Raw genomic sequence first — 15,625 nt, forward strand, 5'->3', positions numbered from 1 at the left:
AGGCTGACAGCCACACGTCTACAGGAACTTTGGGGAAGGTTGGGGACACCTGACTTGACGCTCAGGCTCTCTGAAGCTCTTGCGGTTTGGGTCAGACACTCCCCGAAGGCATCTTAGGTTAGTTTCCTGAAGACTCGGTCTTACCACCTCATTGTCCTCTGCACCAGGGTTTCTGTGACTTTGGAGTCTTCATGTGGTCTTTCCAATTCTGAGCTCTTCCAGGTGAGAGCAGAAAGAGGAAGAGGCAAGAAACCGACACAGCTTTCCCTCCCTCCTTCCTTATTTCTCTACTCCCCATGTTTTTGGGGGCAAGTCCTCTGTGCACGGTCCTGTTGTGGATGCTTGGGAGAGATGTCAGGTAATTCCCTGATATAAGAGATTTACCAGAGTCCTGGGACAGGGGTGAGGGCTGTCTACCAATGACCACATTCCTTGGAACTCCCCAAGAGGCTTCTAAGAGCATAATCTCAAATGGCTTTGCATAAGTGAGCTAGGTAGGAAGTTAACTGCACGCAAGTAGAATTTGCTTGCCCTTTACTGGTGTCACACTCCTGCGTGCTGACACAAGACTCCAGTCCCCTTTCAATCCCCTCTGAGGATTTGGGGAGTCCCTGGTGGATAGGGGGCTTACTGACTCCTCTTCTGACCTATTGCTACTGCCCCATTCATTCATTTTCCTGATATTCATTGAGCGCCTGTTAGAACAGGCACTGTTCTAAGCACTGGGGGCTCCTCAGAGCAAGTCCCTGACTTCGTGGAGCTCACATTTGAGTCAGGAAAGACAAACAACTAGTAAGACAAATAGAAAAAGTCCTGTAGTGGGTGTGGAGGAAACACTGAGATTGAATGTTTAGAAAAGGCTTTGCTGAGAAAATGACTTCTGAGTAAAGACGGAAAGGAAGTGAGGGGGGGTTAGTCGTAAGGGTATAGAAGGAAGTGCAAGAGCAAAGGCCCTGAGGTGAGATATGCTGAGTGAGTCTTGCGAGGGGCCGAGGGGCTGGTGTGGCTGGACTAGAGAAGACAGGGGAGCAGTGGTAGGGGGTGAGCTCTGGAGGCTCTCAGGTTTTGATCCCAGGGAGCCTTGTAGGGCCTTGTTAGTGTTAGTTGGGACTCAGTCTTTCATGCCGAGGAGATAGTTGGCCATTGGAGGGTACTGCGCAGAGAGGGCGTATAGCATGGTAGTGTTTCCCCCAGCCTGTGGGTCTGCTCACGCCCTGTAGGGGGCTCCCCTCCTGCCCATGTCACAGAGCTCATAGTGCAGGAAGGTGGGAGAATGTCTCCCTGCCTCTGAGTTACACAGGTGCCTATCGGGTCCTATGGGTGGCTGTCTGAGGAAATGGCCTATGTGTTTCCTGTCAGCCCCCTCTCCCTAGGACCCAGACAAGCACCAGCACTGGGCCAGGAATGAACTGGGATTACAGAGTTTGTGCTGTACTCAGAACCCTCTAAACTCTGGCTCTGCCATCAGGCTGAGTTCACTGTGCCCCACTGAGTCTCCGCCTTGAATGAGCTCCCCTTGGGGAGCTCTCAGCTGTCTGGATATATACTTCTTCTGAGTCACCCCTCAGTTGGTCAGGTGTGCCCAAGGAGGTCTAGACCCCAGTAGGAAATGTTATACTCCAGTATAGCCCAAGTCTGCTCCTAAGAGGAGCATTCTGGGCTGACAGACAGCCCTTGGTCTGGCCCATCACCAGATGTATCCAGATGCCCCTGGACCCTGGTCCTAGCCTGGGCACCTCCCTGAAGCCTCCTTGCCCGTCACAACACCATGTCAAAGATGGTCCTCCTTTTCTGAGGACCATGTAGGACTGTTTTCTTACTGGACAGATAAAGGAGTTGGGTCTAGGACCAGTTAAGGGCAGGCCACTTGTCAGTGGACATGGAAACGCTTCATCTGGGACCTAGACAGTAACTACATCTTTCAGAGCTGAGGACCTCAGGGCAGGGCCATTTATCTCCCCCATCTGAACTCAAGAGGTGTTGTCAGAAAAGCACCCTAGTGGGGCCATGGGGCTTTGTGGTTCCTTACTAGCTAACCTTTATGGAACTAACATTTATCATGTGCCAGGCACTGTGCTAAGCTCCTTACATGGAACATCTCATTGAGTATGCACACGTGTCCTATGAAAAGGTCACTGTTATGATCAATGACACTTTCTGGATGAGGAAACTAAGGTGCAGGTAAGCTAGTCTAGCTGGTAAATGGTAGATCTGGAGTGTCCCCAGGATTCTGACACTACTCTTTTTTTTTTTTAATTTGAGAGTGAGAGTGGGCATAAGTGGGGGAGACAGGTGGTGGGGGGGGGGGGAGACAGAGAAACAGAGAGAAAGACAGAGAGAGAGAGAGAGAAAGAGAGAATCTTAAATGGGCTCCACACTCAGCATGGAGCCCAATTTTTAGAGGCTCGATCCTACGATCCTGGGATCATGACCTGAGCTGAAATCAAGAGTCAGACATTCAACCGACTGAGCCACCCAGCAACCAGTACCCTTAACCAGTCTTTGGATGTCTGGTATAAGATGTAGAGCACACATTTTCTCGAGGGACAAGATAGTTGAGAATTTTCGACTTTTTAGGCCACATGGGCTCTGTTGCATGTACTCAACTCTCCCTTGTAGCTCTAAAGCAGCCGTAGATAATATGTAAGCACATGGATGAGACTGTGTTCCAACAAAGCATTATTTACAGAATAGGTGGTGGGTCAGCTTTGGCCCTCAGACTGTAGTTTGTCATTCGTGATATAGAGGGAAGAAAGTGAGGTTTGGAGGGAGCCAGACCTTCTTCAATGCCCCTGACCAACTGGATGACCTTGGATTGGTCATTTCACCTTTTCATCTTTGGTTTCCTCATGTCGAACGAATAACTAACCCTACAGGCTACTGTTCAACAAACTTATTCTATCTTTTAAAAAGTTTTGGGGCGCCTGGGTGGCTCAGTCGGTTAAGCAGCCGACTTCGGCTCAGGCCATGATCTCACGGTCCGTGAGTTCAAGCCCCGTGTCAGGCTCTGTGCTGACAGCTCAGAGCCTGGAGCCTGTTTCAGATTCTGTGTCTCCCTCTCTCTGACCCTCCCCCATTCATGCTCTGTTTCTCTCTGTCTCAAAAATAAATAAACGTTAAAAAAAATATTTAAAAAGTTTCATTTATTTATATTTTGAGAGAGAGTGGTGGAAGGGCAGGGGGTGGGGCGAGGGGGTGGGGGTAGGCGGAGAGACTCCCAAGCAGACTCTGCACTGTCAGCTCAGAGCCCGATGCAAGGCTTGAACTCACAAACCATGAGATCATGACCCTAGCTGAAACTAAGAGTCAGTTGCTTAACCGACTGAGCCACTCAGGCACCTCAACTAACTTATTTTAAAATGGTATATTGAGCCCCTCGCAAGAGCTGTGTACCATGCTGGGGGTGCAGCAGGGAATAAGACAGATGCCAGCCTGCCCTCGTGGAGGGCACACCCATGAGCAAGACAGAGATCACCTTGGGTAAAGACATGGACCAGCACGGTGCTTGGCTCTGGGCAGGAATTCAACGAAGAGGACTTCTTGCTGCTGCTGTGCCCCCCCCGGCTTATCATTCGAGACCCACTGCTCTCCAGTTCGTTGTGGTTTATACCCATGCCGAGCAAAAAGACAGGGGCGTGTGGTGGAACCGAGGACTTTAATATGTTTATAATACATTTTTATGCAATGCAGGTCTAATTGTGAATCATAATTTTTTCATTAACTGATCTCATTTTACTTGGTAATATCCATTTAGGTATGTGAGAGCAGTAAAACTCCATTTCTTTTAAATATCATATGATTCAGTTGGCTCACTGATTTAGGTTTTTACTACCCCAACATTCCACACGAACGAGTCTTACATCTTTTTAGGGACGGCGAGGACCTTGACGATCGATCATGTAAACCCTGTGCTTCCCTTCACTTATGCCTCGTAGGGGAGAGCAAGCGGGCCCTGAGTTCTGGCATGGAACTTGCAGTGGCCACCACAAGTACTAAAAATGCTTGCCCTGTCACAGAAATGCACACGCAGTTTGTATTTTACTCCTTATTAGATCCTAATCTGCTTTGGGTACCTGAGTTTCCTTCCACGTCTTGAAGGAAAATTGGCGTGCCACGTTTGTCTTTGGAACGCATATGTGTCCCGGCCCATTGCCACGTAGAAGGGGTATGGTGTAGCAGTTAGGACCACCGCCTGGAGAGACAGACTTCTCGGGATTGACCCTCCACTACTTCGCCTCCTTGTGAGTGAATCAGGGCAAGTTTCTCATCCTCCCCAGGCCTCACTTTCATTACCTGTGAAGTCGAAACAATAATAGTTCCCACCACGCAGGGTGCAATGCGTTGATGTGGCAAAAACGTTCACAGCAGAGCCTGACTCATGGAAAGCACTCAGTGGGGACTAGCCATGATGGTTATCCCAGGAGATTCATGTACCTCTGGTTTGGGGTATGTCTGCGCGTTCCCCCCAAGAGGCAGTGATAGTAAGAACTGTGGTCTGCAGCTCTGAGCTCCTCAACCTCGAAGACTCTGCATTCTTAGACCTTCACCTGTGCCCAGCCTGTGCCTTTAAGTTATCCGACATAGGTGTTTCATACACCTACTGGCTTCATACAGATGGCTGAGGGGACATTGGCAAAAGTCCCAAGCCTGCCTGGATGGCTGAGGGATCATTAGTAAGTATCCCAAGCCTGCCTCTTCTGTCCCCAACCTACTTCTGCTTCCTTCTGGTCTCTGTCTCGTTTCCAGACTCCCAGCGCCATCTCTCACTTATATCATGTTTATGAACAGGGAGGGCATCGTCCAGTGGGCTTGGCATCTCTGTCCAATTGCTCTGATATCTGACCTTGACTAAATGACCCTTAGAATAAATTCCCAAGTCTTGACCCACCAGCCTATGTCGTGGAAAGACCTACCTTTTGCCCCCATAAAAGAAAGATTTAAATGCCCTGCCAGGCTCCCCTTGCTATGTGTTACACTGGTTACCAATTATTGTGTACTTTTTCTGAGACATATGCTAGCCGAAGTGCTGTATATACATTATTGTATGTAATCCTCTCAGATCCTGTGGGGGCGGACATGGGTAGATACTAGTATGCCTGCATTACAAATGGGGCAGTCGAGGTACAGAGACATTGAGTGTTTGCTTGAGGCCATGTAGCCAGTGAATGGTGCAGCGGGAATTTCTTTGAATCCATATCTGTGTGAATCCAAAGCTTCTGCTCTTATAGGTAATAATGTCCTCTTCATTTTCTTAGAAAGTTCCAGGGAAACCATGAGCTCTCCTTATCCTAGTGTGGGGGCTGCCCCTACAAAGTCTACCAGGGGTCCAGTGAGCAGTGCCAACAATGCATGGGTGACTGGGGATTTTTTGGGCTGTCCTCTGTGCCAGTGATTCCCTATTTGGTAGGCACAGGCTGGACGCAGCAGGAGGCAGTCTGGCTGGAGGTCCTTGGAGCCATGTGAATGGCGCTTGGTGGGGCCAGGCAACTCATATCAGACCAGACAGCGGACAGGGAGGTGGGCTGGCAAGAGCTGGAAAGGGGAGCAGAACCTCAGCTGGAGGGCCTGGGTGTGGGGCCAGCCCAGGACCGGCAGGGAGTGGGGGTGTAATCTTGGGTAAGAGAAGTGGAAACCCATTTTGAGGGCTAAGGCTAGAATCTCTGGTGGGGAGGCCGACTGGAAAGGAGGGAGTTCTGACTTGAAGCCATGGGGCATCTGGATCACATCTCTCAGCTTCTCGGTAGACCCTGTAGGATGTATTTCTGTATCCCTTGTGCCTAGTGGTTGTTGGATGAATGAATGGATGAATGGGTGGATAACTGAGTTTGGGGAAGCATGAAGATTGCAGTCCGTCCTCCCCACAGCTCCCAAATATGGGGATAAGATTGTTGTATGCAAGGTGATGGTGAGGAAGGGAAAGGGGTTGTCATGGCATTTGCAGGGGTACACTCTGACCCACTGTCTCCTTGTCCCTTCTTTCTCCAGAGGCTCCTGCCAAGCCCGAGGAGGCAGAGGCTGAGCCCTTCACAGACTCCTCTCTGTTTGCACACTGGGGCCAGGAGCTCAGCCCTGAAGGCCGGCGCATGGCCCTGAAGCAGTTCCAGTACTACGGCTACAACGCCTACCTCAGTGACCGTCTGCCCCTCGACCGGCCTCTGCCTGACCTCAGACCCAGTGGGTGAGCAGAGTCAGTGGCTGGGCCCTTTTTGACCTGCCTGTGGGGAGACGGGGTCACCACAGTGCTGGGGATAGAGTCAGGACAGGGCCTTGGGGCTCCTGGGTCCCTCTCCCGCAGGGTCTGTGCCCTCAGCCTCCATTGGCAACTCACTCTCCCCCTCCCTCAGCCTCAGTTTCTCCATCTGCTAAGCAGGGGAAGCTTCTTTCATGAGGCGCTGAGGATTAATAACCTAATTTACTCCCTATGGGCTTTAGAATCATCCAGTATTCTTGTTAATAAGTCATTTTAACCCAATTAGTTGCATTTTTATGAACAATTATTTTTTTCCTATAAATTACTATTTTTAAGTCTATCCATCTTCCAGGGCTAACAAGTCATTATGCCCGACGCAGAAGTCTGTCTTGACTTCTCTCTTTGTCACAGAAGATGTTCCTTTAAGGTTCAGTTAGAGTTTTTATTACTCCTAATTATTAAAAGTGTGGGCACGTACCACAGCTGAGAAAATCTCATTAACTTTTGTGAGCTTCCCCCCCCCCATGCCTTCTTTTCCCCTCTTTCTCCTTATTTTTAAAATTTTTTTAAAGTTGCAAACCACAGTGAGCTTGTATCTGGGGTTTTTAGGAAAGATCTTGCTGCTGGGTTTGGAGGCTGTGTTTTTCTAGGGAGGAAAGTTCAGTTCAGTTTCACAGACATTTATTGAGCACCTACTGTGTACTGTATAATTGAGTATGGTTTTTCCCTGGCCCAAGGAGAACCTGATTGGGTTCTAGGGCTGAAAGAGCAGCTGAGGATCTACAAGGGGCTAGAAGAGTATATATTCACATAAAGGATAGTTACTGAGCACTTCTTATGTATCAGCATAGTCTAGGCCCAGGGATAGTGCAGTGAACAAAACAGACAGGAATCCTTGCCCTCACAGAGCTTGCATTTCTAGATGGGCAGGGACACATAATAAAACAGGGGTGCCTGGGTGGCTCTATGGGTTGAGCATCCAAGTCTTGATTTTGGCTCAGGTCATGATTTCATGGTTGTGGGATTGAGCCCCAGCATGGATCCTACTTGAGAGTCTCTACCTCTGCCCCTCTCCCCTGTTTGTTCATTCTCTCTCTCTCTCTCTCAAATAAAATAAAATACAATAAAATAAAATAAAATTTTTTTAAAGTAAAATATGTACCATGTTAGATGGTAGCAAATGTCATGAAGAAATAGAAAGTTGAAGACAGAGATAGAGATTTCCTGGAATAGAAGGAGGTGTTGAGTTTTTAGTGAGGTGGAGAGAAAGACTTCACTAACAAGGTGACATGTGAGCAAACATCCAGAAGAGATGAGGAAGCAAGCCATGCGGATACCTGGGCAAAAACTTTCTAGGTAGAGCAAGTGCAAAGGTCCTGAGGTAGGAGAAGTGTGCTTGGCATGTTTGAAAAAGAAAAAAGAGGCCCATGTGGCTGGACCAGAGCAAGCATGAAGGCAGTAGTTGGAGATGAGGGCAGAGGGGCAACAGGAAGCAGATCAAGTAGGTTAGTGGTTCTCAAACTTGGCTACACATTCAACTCATAGGGAGCTTTAAATAATCTTGATGGGGCACCTGGGTGGCTCAGTTTTGGTTAAGCATCTGACTTCGGCTCAGGTCATGATCTTGTAGTTTGTGAGTTTGAGCCCTGCATCGGGCTCTGTGCTGACAGCTCAGAGCCTGGAGCCTGCTTCGGAATCTGTGTCTCCCCCTCTCTCTATCCCTCCCATGCTCATGCTCTGTCTCTCTCTCTGACTCTCAATAATAAGTAAACGTTAAAATAACTAACTAACTAACTAAATAAATAAATAAATAATCTTGATGCCAGGGCCACACCCTAGACCAGTTAAAGAGTTTCCAGAAGTGACACTCTATCTGTATTGCTTAGAATTTTCATGTGATTCCAGTATACAGCCCAGGCTGAGAATTGCCAGGGAAGGGCTTTGCAGGCTGCTGCAAGGGGTGTACCTTTCACTCTGTGAGATGGGGATCCAAGGGCTTGAGCAGACTAGTAATATGCTCTGATTGTCATTTTTAAAGGCCCCTGTGGCTGCTGTGCTCAGAACAGACTGAAAGGGCCAGGGAGAAAGCAGGGAGTCCAGTTAGGATGCTTCTGCATAGCCAGGTGAGACGCGATGGTGGCTTGGACCATGATGGCAGTGGGCAGGTGTTGGGATGGGGTTGGATTCTGGGAATATCCTGAAGGTGATTTTATCTCCGTGCCACAAGGTCTCAGCCCTCTGGGAGTGCTGCAGGCACCGTGCCTGGGGCTGCGGAGAAGTAGGTCTGATGTGGGCAGAACCTAGACGCTCTGGAAAAAGAGTCCTCAAGAGGAGTCGGGGCCCCAGGACTTCTGCAGGGGCCTTGGCCTTGATCTTGGCAGCACAGGAGCTGCAGACTTTTTGCAGCCAGCTCTGATGCAAAACTCAGGCCTAGCTCAATGCACGTTTGTTCCACGTTAAAAAGGAAATCAGAAGGAAGCTAAGGAAGGAAAGGGTAGATCTTACAGACTGCCACATGACCATAACAATTAACGGTATTTACATAGGGCTCGACTTGTTGAGAATGCCCTTCCCTGTTGGACCATGCCAACCTGAAGTGGATGGAGGTAGGGAAAGAACTGGCATATTCTTCCCATTCAGGGTTGAGGAAACTGAGGAACAGAAAGTGTAATGAGTGTTATGTCTGAGGTCACACAGTTGGATAAGTAGTTGAACCGAAACTGTGTATCCAGATGCCTAATCCTGGTCTTTGATGGTAGCCCACAGCTGTCTTGTTAAGAGCCAACCGATGCCGGAACCCCTAACCCTTCATTGAGAGAGGTGCCCTGTTGCTGTTCCTTCCTATTTCCATGGGAAAGAAACAGGAAGTTGGCGGGGGGTGGGGGGGGGGGGGATGGACACAGGTCACATGGCCATCCCTTGCAAGCATGCTCTGGAAGAGGCACGTTTTGGGGGCCAGTCCAGCCTGGATTTCCGGACTTTGCTGAGAAAGGATCTTTGAAGGACTCCAGGTGGGCAGAATTCTGAGCCATTGGAAAGGAGCAATAGTCCCAACAGAAAGACCTTCCCTCTGCACAAAGCTACAGTTTATGGAGTTTCCACACCTCCCCTGTTGGGCACGGTGACTCTTTATAGAGGAAAAATGGAATCCCTGATAAAAGGTAGCGCTGAGCCTTCTGAGTGCGCCCCCAGCAGTCCTCTCTGCAGTGGCTTTAAGAATGCAGTTCCTCTTTATGCGTCTACTTGGAGGGGCTCAATCAGAGCCCGTGCCAGACACACGTCAAAGACCCAAGAGCTGTTGGGGGACCACTCAAAACAAGGGTGTGCTTAGATAAAAGTGCCCCTCTTTGTCTGTTAACTTCCCTAAAACCATTCCTGCCTTGTAACAAGGTCATCGCTTAGCTTATCCTGTTTAACTCCATTTGGAAACATTTGTTTCACTGTCTTTACTATCATCCTATTTCAAATTACATTGGCAAACATTTATATAGCTTGAGCCATGTTTGCAGGGATGCGTCTGGCACTTTTATTTATGTTAACTGTTTGACTCCTCGCAGTAACCTTCTGGAGTAGGTACTTGTCCAGGAAGCACACGGTGTTCTTTGCTCTCCTGCTCACGATACTTCTGACACCAGATGTGTCGGGTTTTTCCACACCAGCTGATTCTGTGACACCAGCTGGAGGCCCTACAATTCCATCCCGTTCTGGCACTATCTACCTCCGGTAGTCAGTCCTACAGGTTATGGGCTCAGTCCCATGACGCTGCCCTCACTTCAGAGGCCAATCACAAGTGTCAGGTTATCACCTGTGCCTCTGAATGACTGGCTATAAAGTGAGGTTCCCATGACCCATCCTTGAATTCAGGAACTTGCCTGCAATTACACAGAACTCAGGGAAGTACTTACATGTAATGGTTGATTGTGAAGCATATAATACAGGATATGGATGAACTGTCTGATGAGGAGGTATATAGAGTGGGGCCTGGGAGGGTCCCCGGCACAGGAGCTTCTGTACCTGTGGGCTTGGGGTGCATCATCCTCCTGGAATGTGGATATGTTCACCAGCCTGGAAGCTCTCTGAAACCCATACTTTATGAGGCTTCATCATGCAGGCATGATCGATTATTAACTCATTTTCCAGCACATCTTCTCTCTTCAGAGGATTGTGTGGGGAGGTTAGACTGAAAGTTTCAAACTTCTAATTATGGTTTGGTCTTTCTGGTGACCAGCTCTCATTCGGGGCCCATCAAGAGTCACCTCATTAGATCAAAAGATGCTCCTATTGACAAACCGTAAGAGACTCTTAAATACAGGGAACAAACTGAGGGTGGATGGGGGGGAGGGTGGGGATGAGGGGAAAATGGGTGATGGGCATTGAGGAGGGCACTTGTTGGGATAAGCACTGGGTGTTGTATGTAAGTGATGAACCACGGGAATGTACCCCAAAAACCAAGAGCACACTTTACAGACTGTATGTTAGCCAATTTGACAATAAATTACATTAAAAAAAAAAAAAAAAAAGATGCTCTTATCACCCAGGAAACTCCAAGGGATTTAGGAGCTCTGTCAGATACTACTTTCAGTCAGGAAATGACAAAGTGTTTAGGATCTCCATGTCAGGAACTGAGCTCAAAGACCAAATATTAGCAGAAACCAGGGGTAGAGACCAATATATATATTTCTTATTATTTGACAGTATTATTATTAGTTTCCATTTTACCGAAGAGGAAACTGAGGCATGAAGAGATAAAATCTGCTCATGGTCACTAGTGTTAGGGCTGGGGACCGAACCCAGGGTTTGTGTTTGTAACTGCCACCAGACTTACCACCTTGAGGTGTCAACCTGTGACATTCTCTTGGGAGTGAGGACTGCTTTAAAGTATGTAGCACTGGGCTGATCAGTTCGTCTGAGTCAGGAAAGTCTTCTCTAAGTGTTGGAAAATCTGTTTTGGTGAGCATACAATCTATCATCAAGGTAGAGAACGATGCCGTTGTTACAGGTAATGTTGGGATTGGAGGTAGGGTGGGTGGGGCAGCGGCAGCATCTGAGAGGAAGCACCATGCTAGGGACAGTCTCCAGAAGAATCAGGCCAGGTGGGTGTTGCTTCATTCTCAGTGCCTTTGTCCCCTCCTCCTGTTTGCCCGTGGGGACTTCTGCCCCTGGAGGTGTGCTTGGATTTCACACTCTGCTCTTTGTCCTTCCTCTTGGGTTTGCTCTTCTAAGTCCTAACCCTGACGTTATGCTTGGCTTCACTCCTGGACCAGAAAGTGGGTATTCCGAATCCTGCCCCACCCACTCTTCCATCATCTCTGGCTGGTCCCTTATTTTGTCTCCTTTCTTGGTGCTGCAAGAGGTAATCTGACCCATTTTTCCATCTGGCTAAAAGGACCATACTATACTCAGTGCCTTATACACAGCAGAAGGAACAAAGTCCAGTCAGCGTGTTGCTAGGCTTTATTAATGTATTCATCCAACAAACGTTTATTGAGCTCCAAGTGTGTGCCAGGTACCCAGTAAAGCATCAGACAGAAACCTCAAGGAGCTAACACTGTAGCGGGAATCCAGATGGAAGGTGGTAGGAGAGCAGGACAGGTGATCAGAAAGGTTGCTGACCATCTCCTGGCCTCCCTGAAGAGGAGTCATTCCTACACGTTTGTAGTAAGTCAGGGGCTGGACTTGATGGCCCACGGAAGCCCTGTTCTTCTGTGTAGCAGGGAGGCAGGACCCAGAGAAGCATCTGCAAGGAGCTTCCCTTTAGGATCTGTGACGGCCCTCCCCTGGAAAAGGAAGGGAATGGGAACCGGAAGTGTGGCAGTTTTGTTAGTCTCATCTGGGCAGAGGAAGGACGATTTTCCTCTGGGCTCCAGGACAGTTGGCTTTGAGGGAAATCGAAATACCATTCATTCTGTCTTCATTGTTGTAACAAGAGCAGAGTAGGCCCTTGGCCATCCAGGTAAGAAGACCCAGGAGAGACAGGGCCTTGGCATCCTCCTCTGGTGGTCCTCCTAGACCTCACCCCGTGAGGGTCCTTTGCCGGATCTGGGCAGGGCTATGCCTTCTTGCTTTCTGGGTTGGAGAGACACCCAGGCCTCAGGATTGAAGGGAAGAAAGGCTGCATCCCACCCAGGCTGGACTTTGCCCCATCCCTCACATCCCCAGAGGCAAGCTCCAAACGTTCCTCTGGCTTTCTCTGTATGCTCCTGCCCCCCAGTGCTCACCCTCCTCCTCTTTGTCTATAAACCCTAAAATAACCTATGAGGGGCAAAAAGAGAGAAGGGAAAAAACAAGTCTTATTGGGGTGTGGACTACATAAGAATATGCATTTGTCAAAACTCATCAAGTTCACTTAAGATCTGTGAATTTTGCTGCATGTAGATGAAGTATCAATTTTTTGGAAAATGAGGGTATAAGAAAGAGCTCAGGGAAGTCTTTGCCTGAGGGCTGGAGGGGATGGAGGTGGCATTTTTGGGGAGCCACTGAGAAGATGGGTTGTGATTGTGGGGAAGGAGGATCATGGGGGTTGGAGCCACTGGCCAGCTCAGGGCAGGAAAGTAAGGGCGGGCCCCCACCCCAGTGACAGCGGGTCAAGCAGGTGGCATATGGGAGCCCATAGTTCCAAAACGATAGGGGCACATCTCATCCTTTTATGCAGGCAGTGGTTGTTATTTCTGAACAGGAGCCAGGAAAGTGTAAGGGATGAGTACCTGATCTGGTGGGCATGTGGATGTGGGCAAGAGAGGGGGAGCTCTGGGTGAAAGGTTCAAGGCTTGAAGTTGCCATGGCAACCCTATGGCCTACCTCCAAGGTAGTTCAAGGCAGAGCCTCTGGCAGGTACTGCTTCTGGCCTCTTGCTGGTTGATTGTCAGAGACTCCTGAGTCTATCAGTAATGATGTCACCCTTCTCTCCAATGTCCCCCTAGGTCTTAGTCCCTCCCTCCCAGGAATAGTGTGGACTGACTTTTGGGTTGACTGGTGGGCTCAAGCTTGAGGCCAAGGCACGAGGGGATGATTAAAGGGAATTAAGACTATTTTCTGCAACCCCAGGAGGGAACAACTGGGACAGATAGGTGCATGGGTGCACACACACAGACACACACACACACACACACACACACACACACACACAGAGCCCTAGTCCTGACCTGGAGAGATCCTGTATGAACATCAAGTAGAAAGGATCAGGATGGGATTATAGCAGAGAGAGAATGCAGCATGGAACCAGGGGGCTCAGTCCACCTAGGAGCAGTTAGCAAGGTGGCTGTGGGTGTTGCTGCTGTCACTGGGGTGTGGCCACAGGTTTGCATGTATGGATCAGAGGGCTGTAGGGTTCTCATGGAGCATGTGTGTCTCTAGACACACATCTGAGATCTCTGGACTTGGGGGGCCAGCAGGCCTGGCTTCATGGATGTGTGGAGTAAACAGAATAATGGTCTCCCAAAGACACCCATGTCCTAATCCCTGGAACCGTTGACTATAGTATAGCACGTGGCAATGGAGAATTAAGGTTGCAGATGGAATTAAGGTTGTTCTCAGCTGATTTTAAAATAAAGAGATTATCTTGGCTTATCTAGATGGGCCCAGTGTAATCACAGGGCACTCAAAAGTGGAAGAGAGAGGCAGAAGAGTCAGAGCCAGGGGGATGGCAGCGTGACAAGGACTCCACCAGCTGTTGCTGCCCTTGAAGATGGAAAAGAGCCATAAGCCAAGGCATGCAGGCAGCCTTTAGATACTGGAAAAGGCAGGAAAACAGATTATCGCTGTGAGCCTCAAAAAAGGAACGCAGTCCTGTCAACACTGTGATGTTAGCCCTGTGAGACCTGCATCAGACTTCTGACCTCCAGAACTATAAGATAATAAATGCGTGTTGTTCTAAGCTACCACATCTGTAGTGCTTTCTTCCAGCAGCAATATTCGCATTTAGGAAACTCCTGTGTGTGCAGCCTCTGCACAGGATCCCAAGAAGGCTGGAAAGGTTCTGTGCTTGGTTTAATGCTCTACCGTTACTGTGTTACAATTCTGAATAACTTCTGAATACCACCAGCTTTTCTTTCTTCACTGGGCCCCCCATATTATGTAGCTGGTCCTGGGGGACAAGGGGGAGGGCTCTAGGGGGAGGAGCTGGGATCATATTTGCTAGACCATGTGTGAGTTGCTACCCAGGGGCTGCTGATTTTCACCAAGAGCACCACTTGCCCCCTTCCTGGGTGCCAGGTGCTGTGCAAACTGCTTAACATGCATGTTCTAATTTAACTTGATCCTTACATCTCTAGGAGGTAATTACTATTATTTCTGTTTTATTTAGGAGAATACGGAGTATTTGCAAAGGTAAGAAACGTATTGAAGTTCCCACGGGTGGTATGTGGCAGAACCAGTATTTTTACCTGGGTCTTGTGTCTTTAGGACACTGCCTCAGCACCCTGGCACCTCTGCCCCAGTGAGTTTTTCTAGTTTGGGATCTTAGCTCTATGGAGGTGACCCAGAAATCCTCCGTGAGGGCTGCCTCAGGACAAGGAGGGAACACCCTTACTAATGATTCTGCTAGCACCCTGGAGATGTTAAGCACACACAGTTGGGGGGAAAATACTCTTTTAGTAACGCACTCGGCGAAAACAGTTCCAATTCTTCGTGTTAGGCTCCTTATGGGCCAACAGTATCCTGTGGGCTATTCTTAAAGATAATATAATCTTGAGCTATATTAATAGAAATATACTGTCTTAAAAAGGGGAGGTGATAGTTTTGTCTGTTTTGCCACTCAGATCACAACTGCATAACTGGATTTTAAGGGATATAGAGAAAGAAGAGGATGTTCAGAGGAGAACAAGCCAAGAGAGGAAGTGGGTAACACGACAAACAGATGCAGTTTCTGCTTAGATTATAAAGTGCTGTTACGAGCTGGTTGACCTCCAGCAAGTTCTCCAGCCTCTCTATGCCTGAGTTTCCTATATGCAAGCTAGAGATAGTAATACAGAGGTTGAATGGAGAGCTCTCAGAACACTGCCTGACCCATAGTCGCTGCTATTTAATTTTTTGTTCCTTGTGTCATCTGGGTCTTTGATCTGTAAAAGAGATGGCTTGGGGGACATGACCATGACTTTAACTACCTGGAGTCCTGGAGTGTGGACGAGGAGCCACGTGGACCAGGCCATCAGCCCCAGCACTAGATGAGAGGAGGGCCAGGCAGATCACATAGAGGGATTTCACCCCAGCTCCAGAGTTCTGGGTATCAGAGGCCCAGGGCCAGGCTCTGCTGGAGAGCAGAGATGCCCCATCTTCCTTTTCCTGACTTAAGGGGCTCACCTTCCCCTACCCCACGTTCTCCTTGCCATGGGCCTGACCTGTTTGCCAACAGACTCACCACATGGAGACGCTCGGTCTTCTCTACCAGAGCCAGCCTGCTTGTTCTCTGCAGCTGTCCATGTAGCCCCCAGGAGTCTA

At 48.9% G+C, this 15,625-nt stretch overlaps 1 protein-coding gene across 1 annotated transcript in view; it reads left to right on the forward strand.

Annotated features, from left to right (window-relative positions):
* The window catches only part of GALNT18 (polypeptide N-acetylgalactosaminyltransferase 18), a 351,350-nt gene that overhangs the window by 168,877 nt on the left and 166,848 nt on the right, over positions 1-15,625 (forward strand). The window contains exon 2 of the mRNA XM_060606015.3: positions 5,986-6,178. Coding sequence (XP_060461998.1) covers positions 5,986-6,178 — 193 coding nt within the window. The remainder of the gene's footprint in view (positions 1-5,985; positions 6,179-15,625) is intronic.

Source organism: Panthera onca, chromosome D1, assembly GCF_046562875.1.
Source record: "Panthera onca isolate mPanOnc1 chromosome D1, mPanOnc1 haplotype 2, whole genome shotgun sequence".
Classification (NCBI taxonomy): Eukaryota; Metazoa; Chordata; class Mammalia; order Carnivora; family Felidae; genus Panthera; species Panthera onca.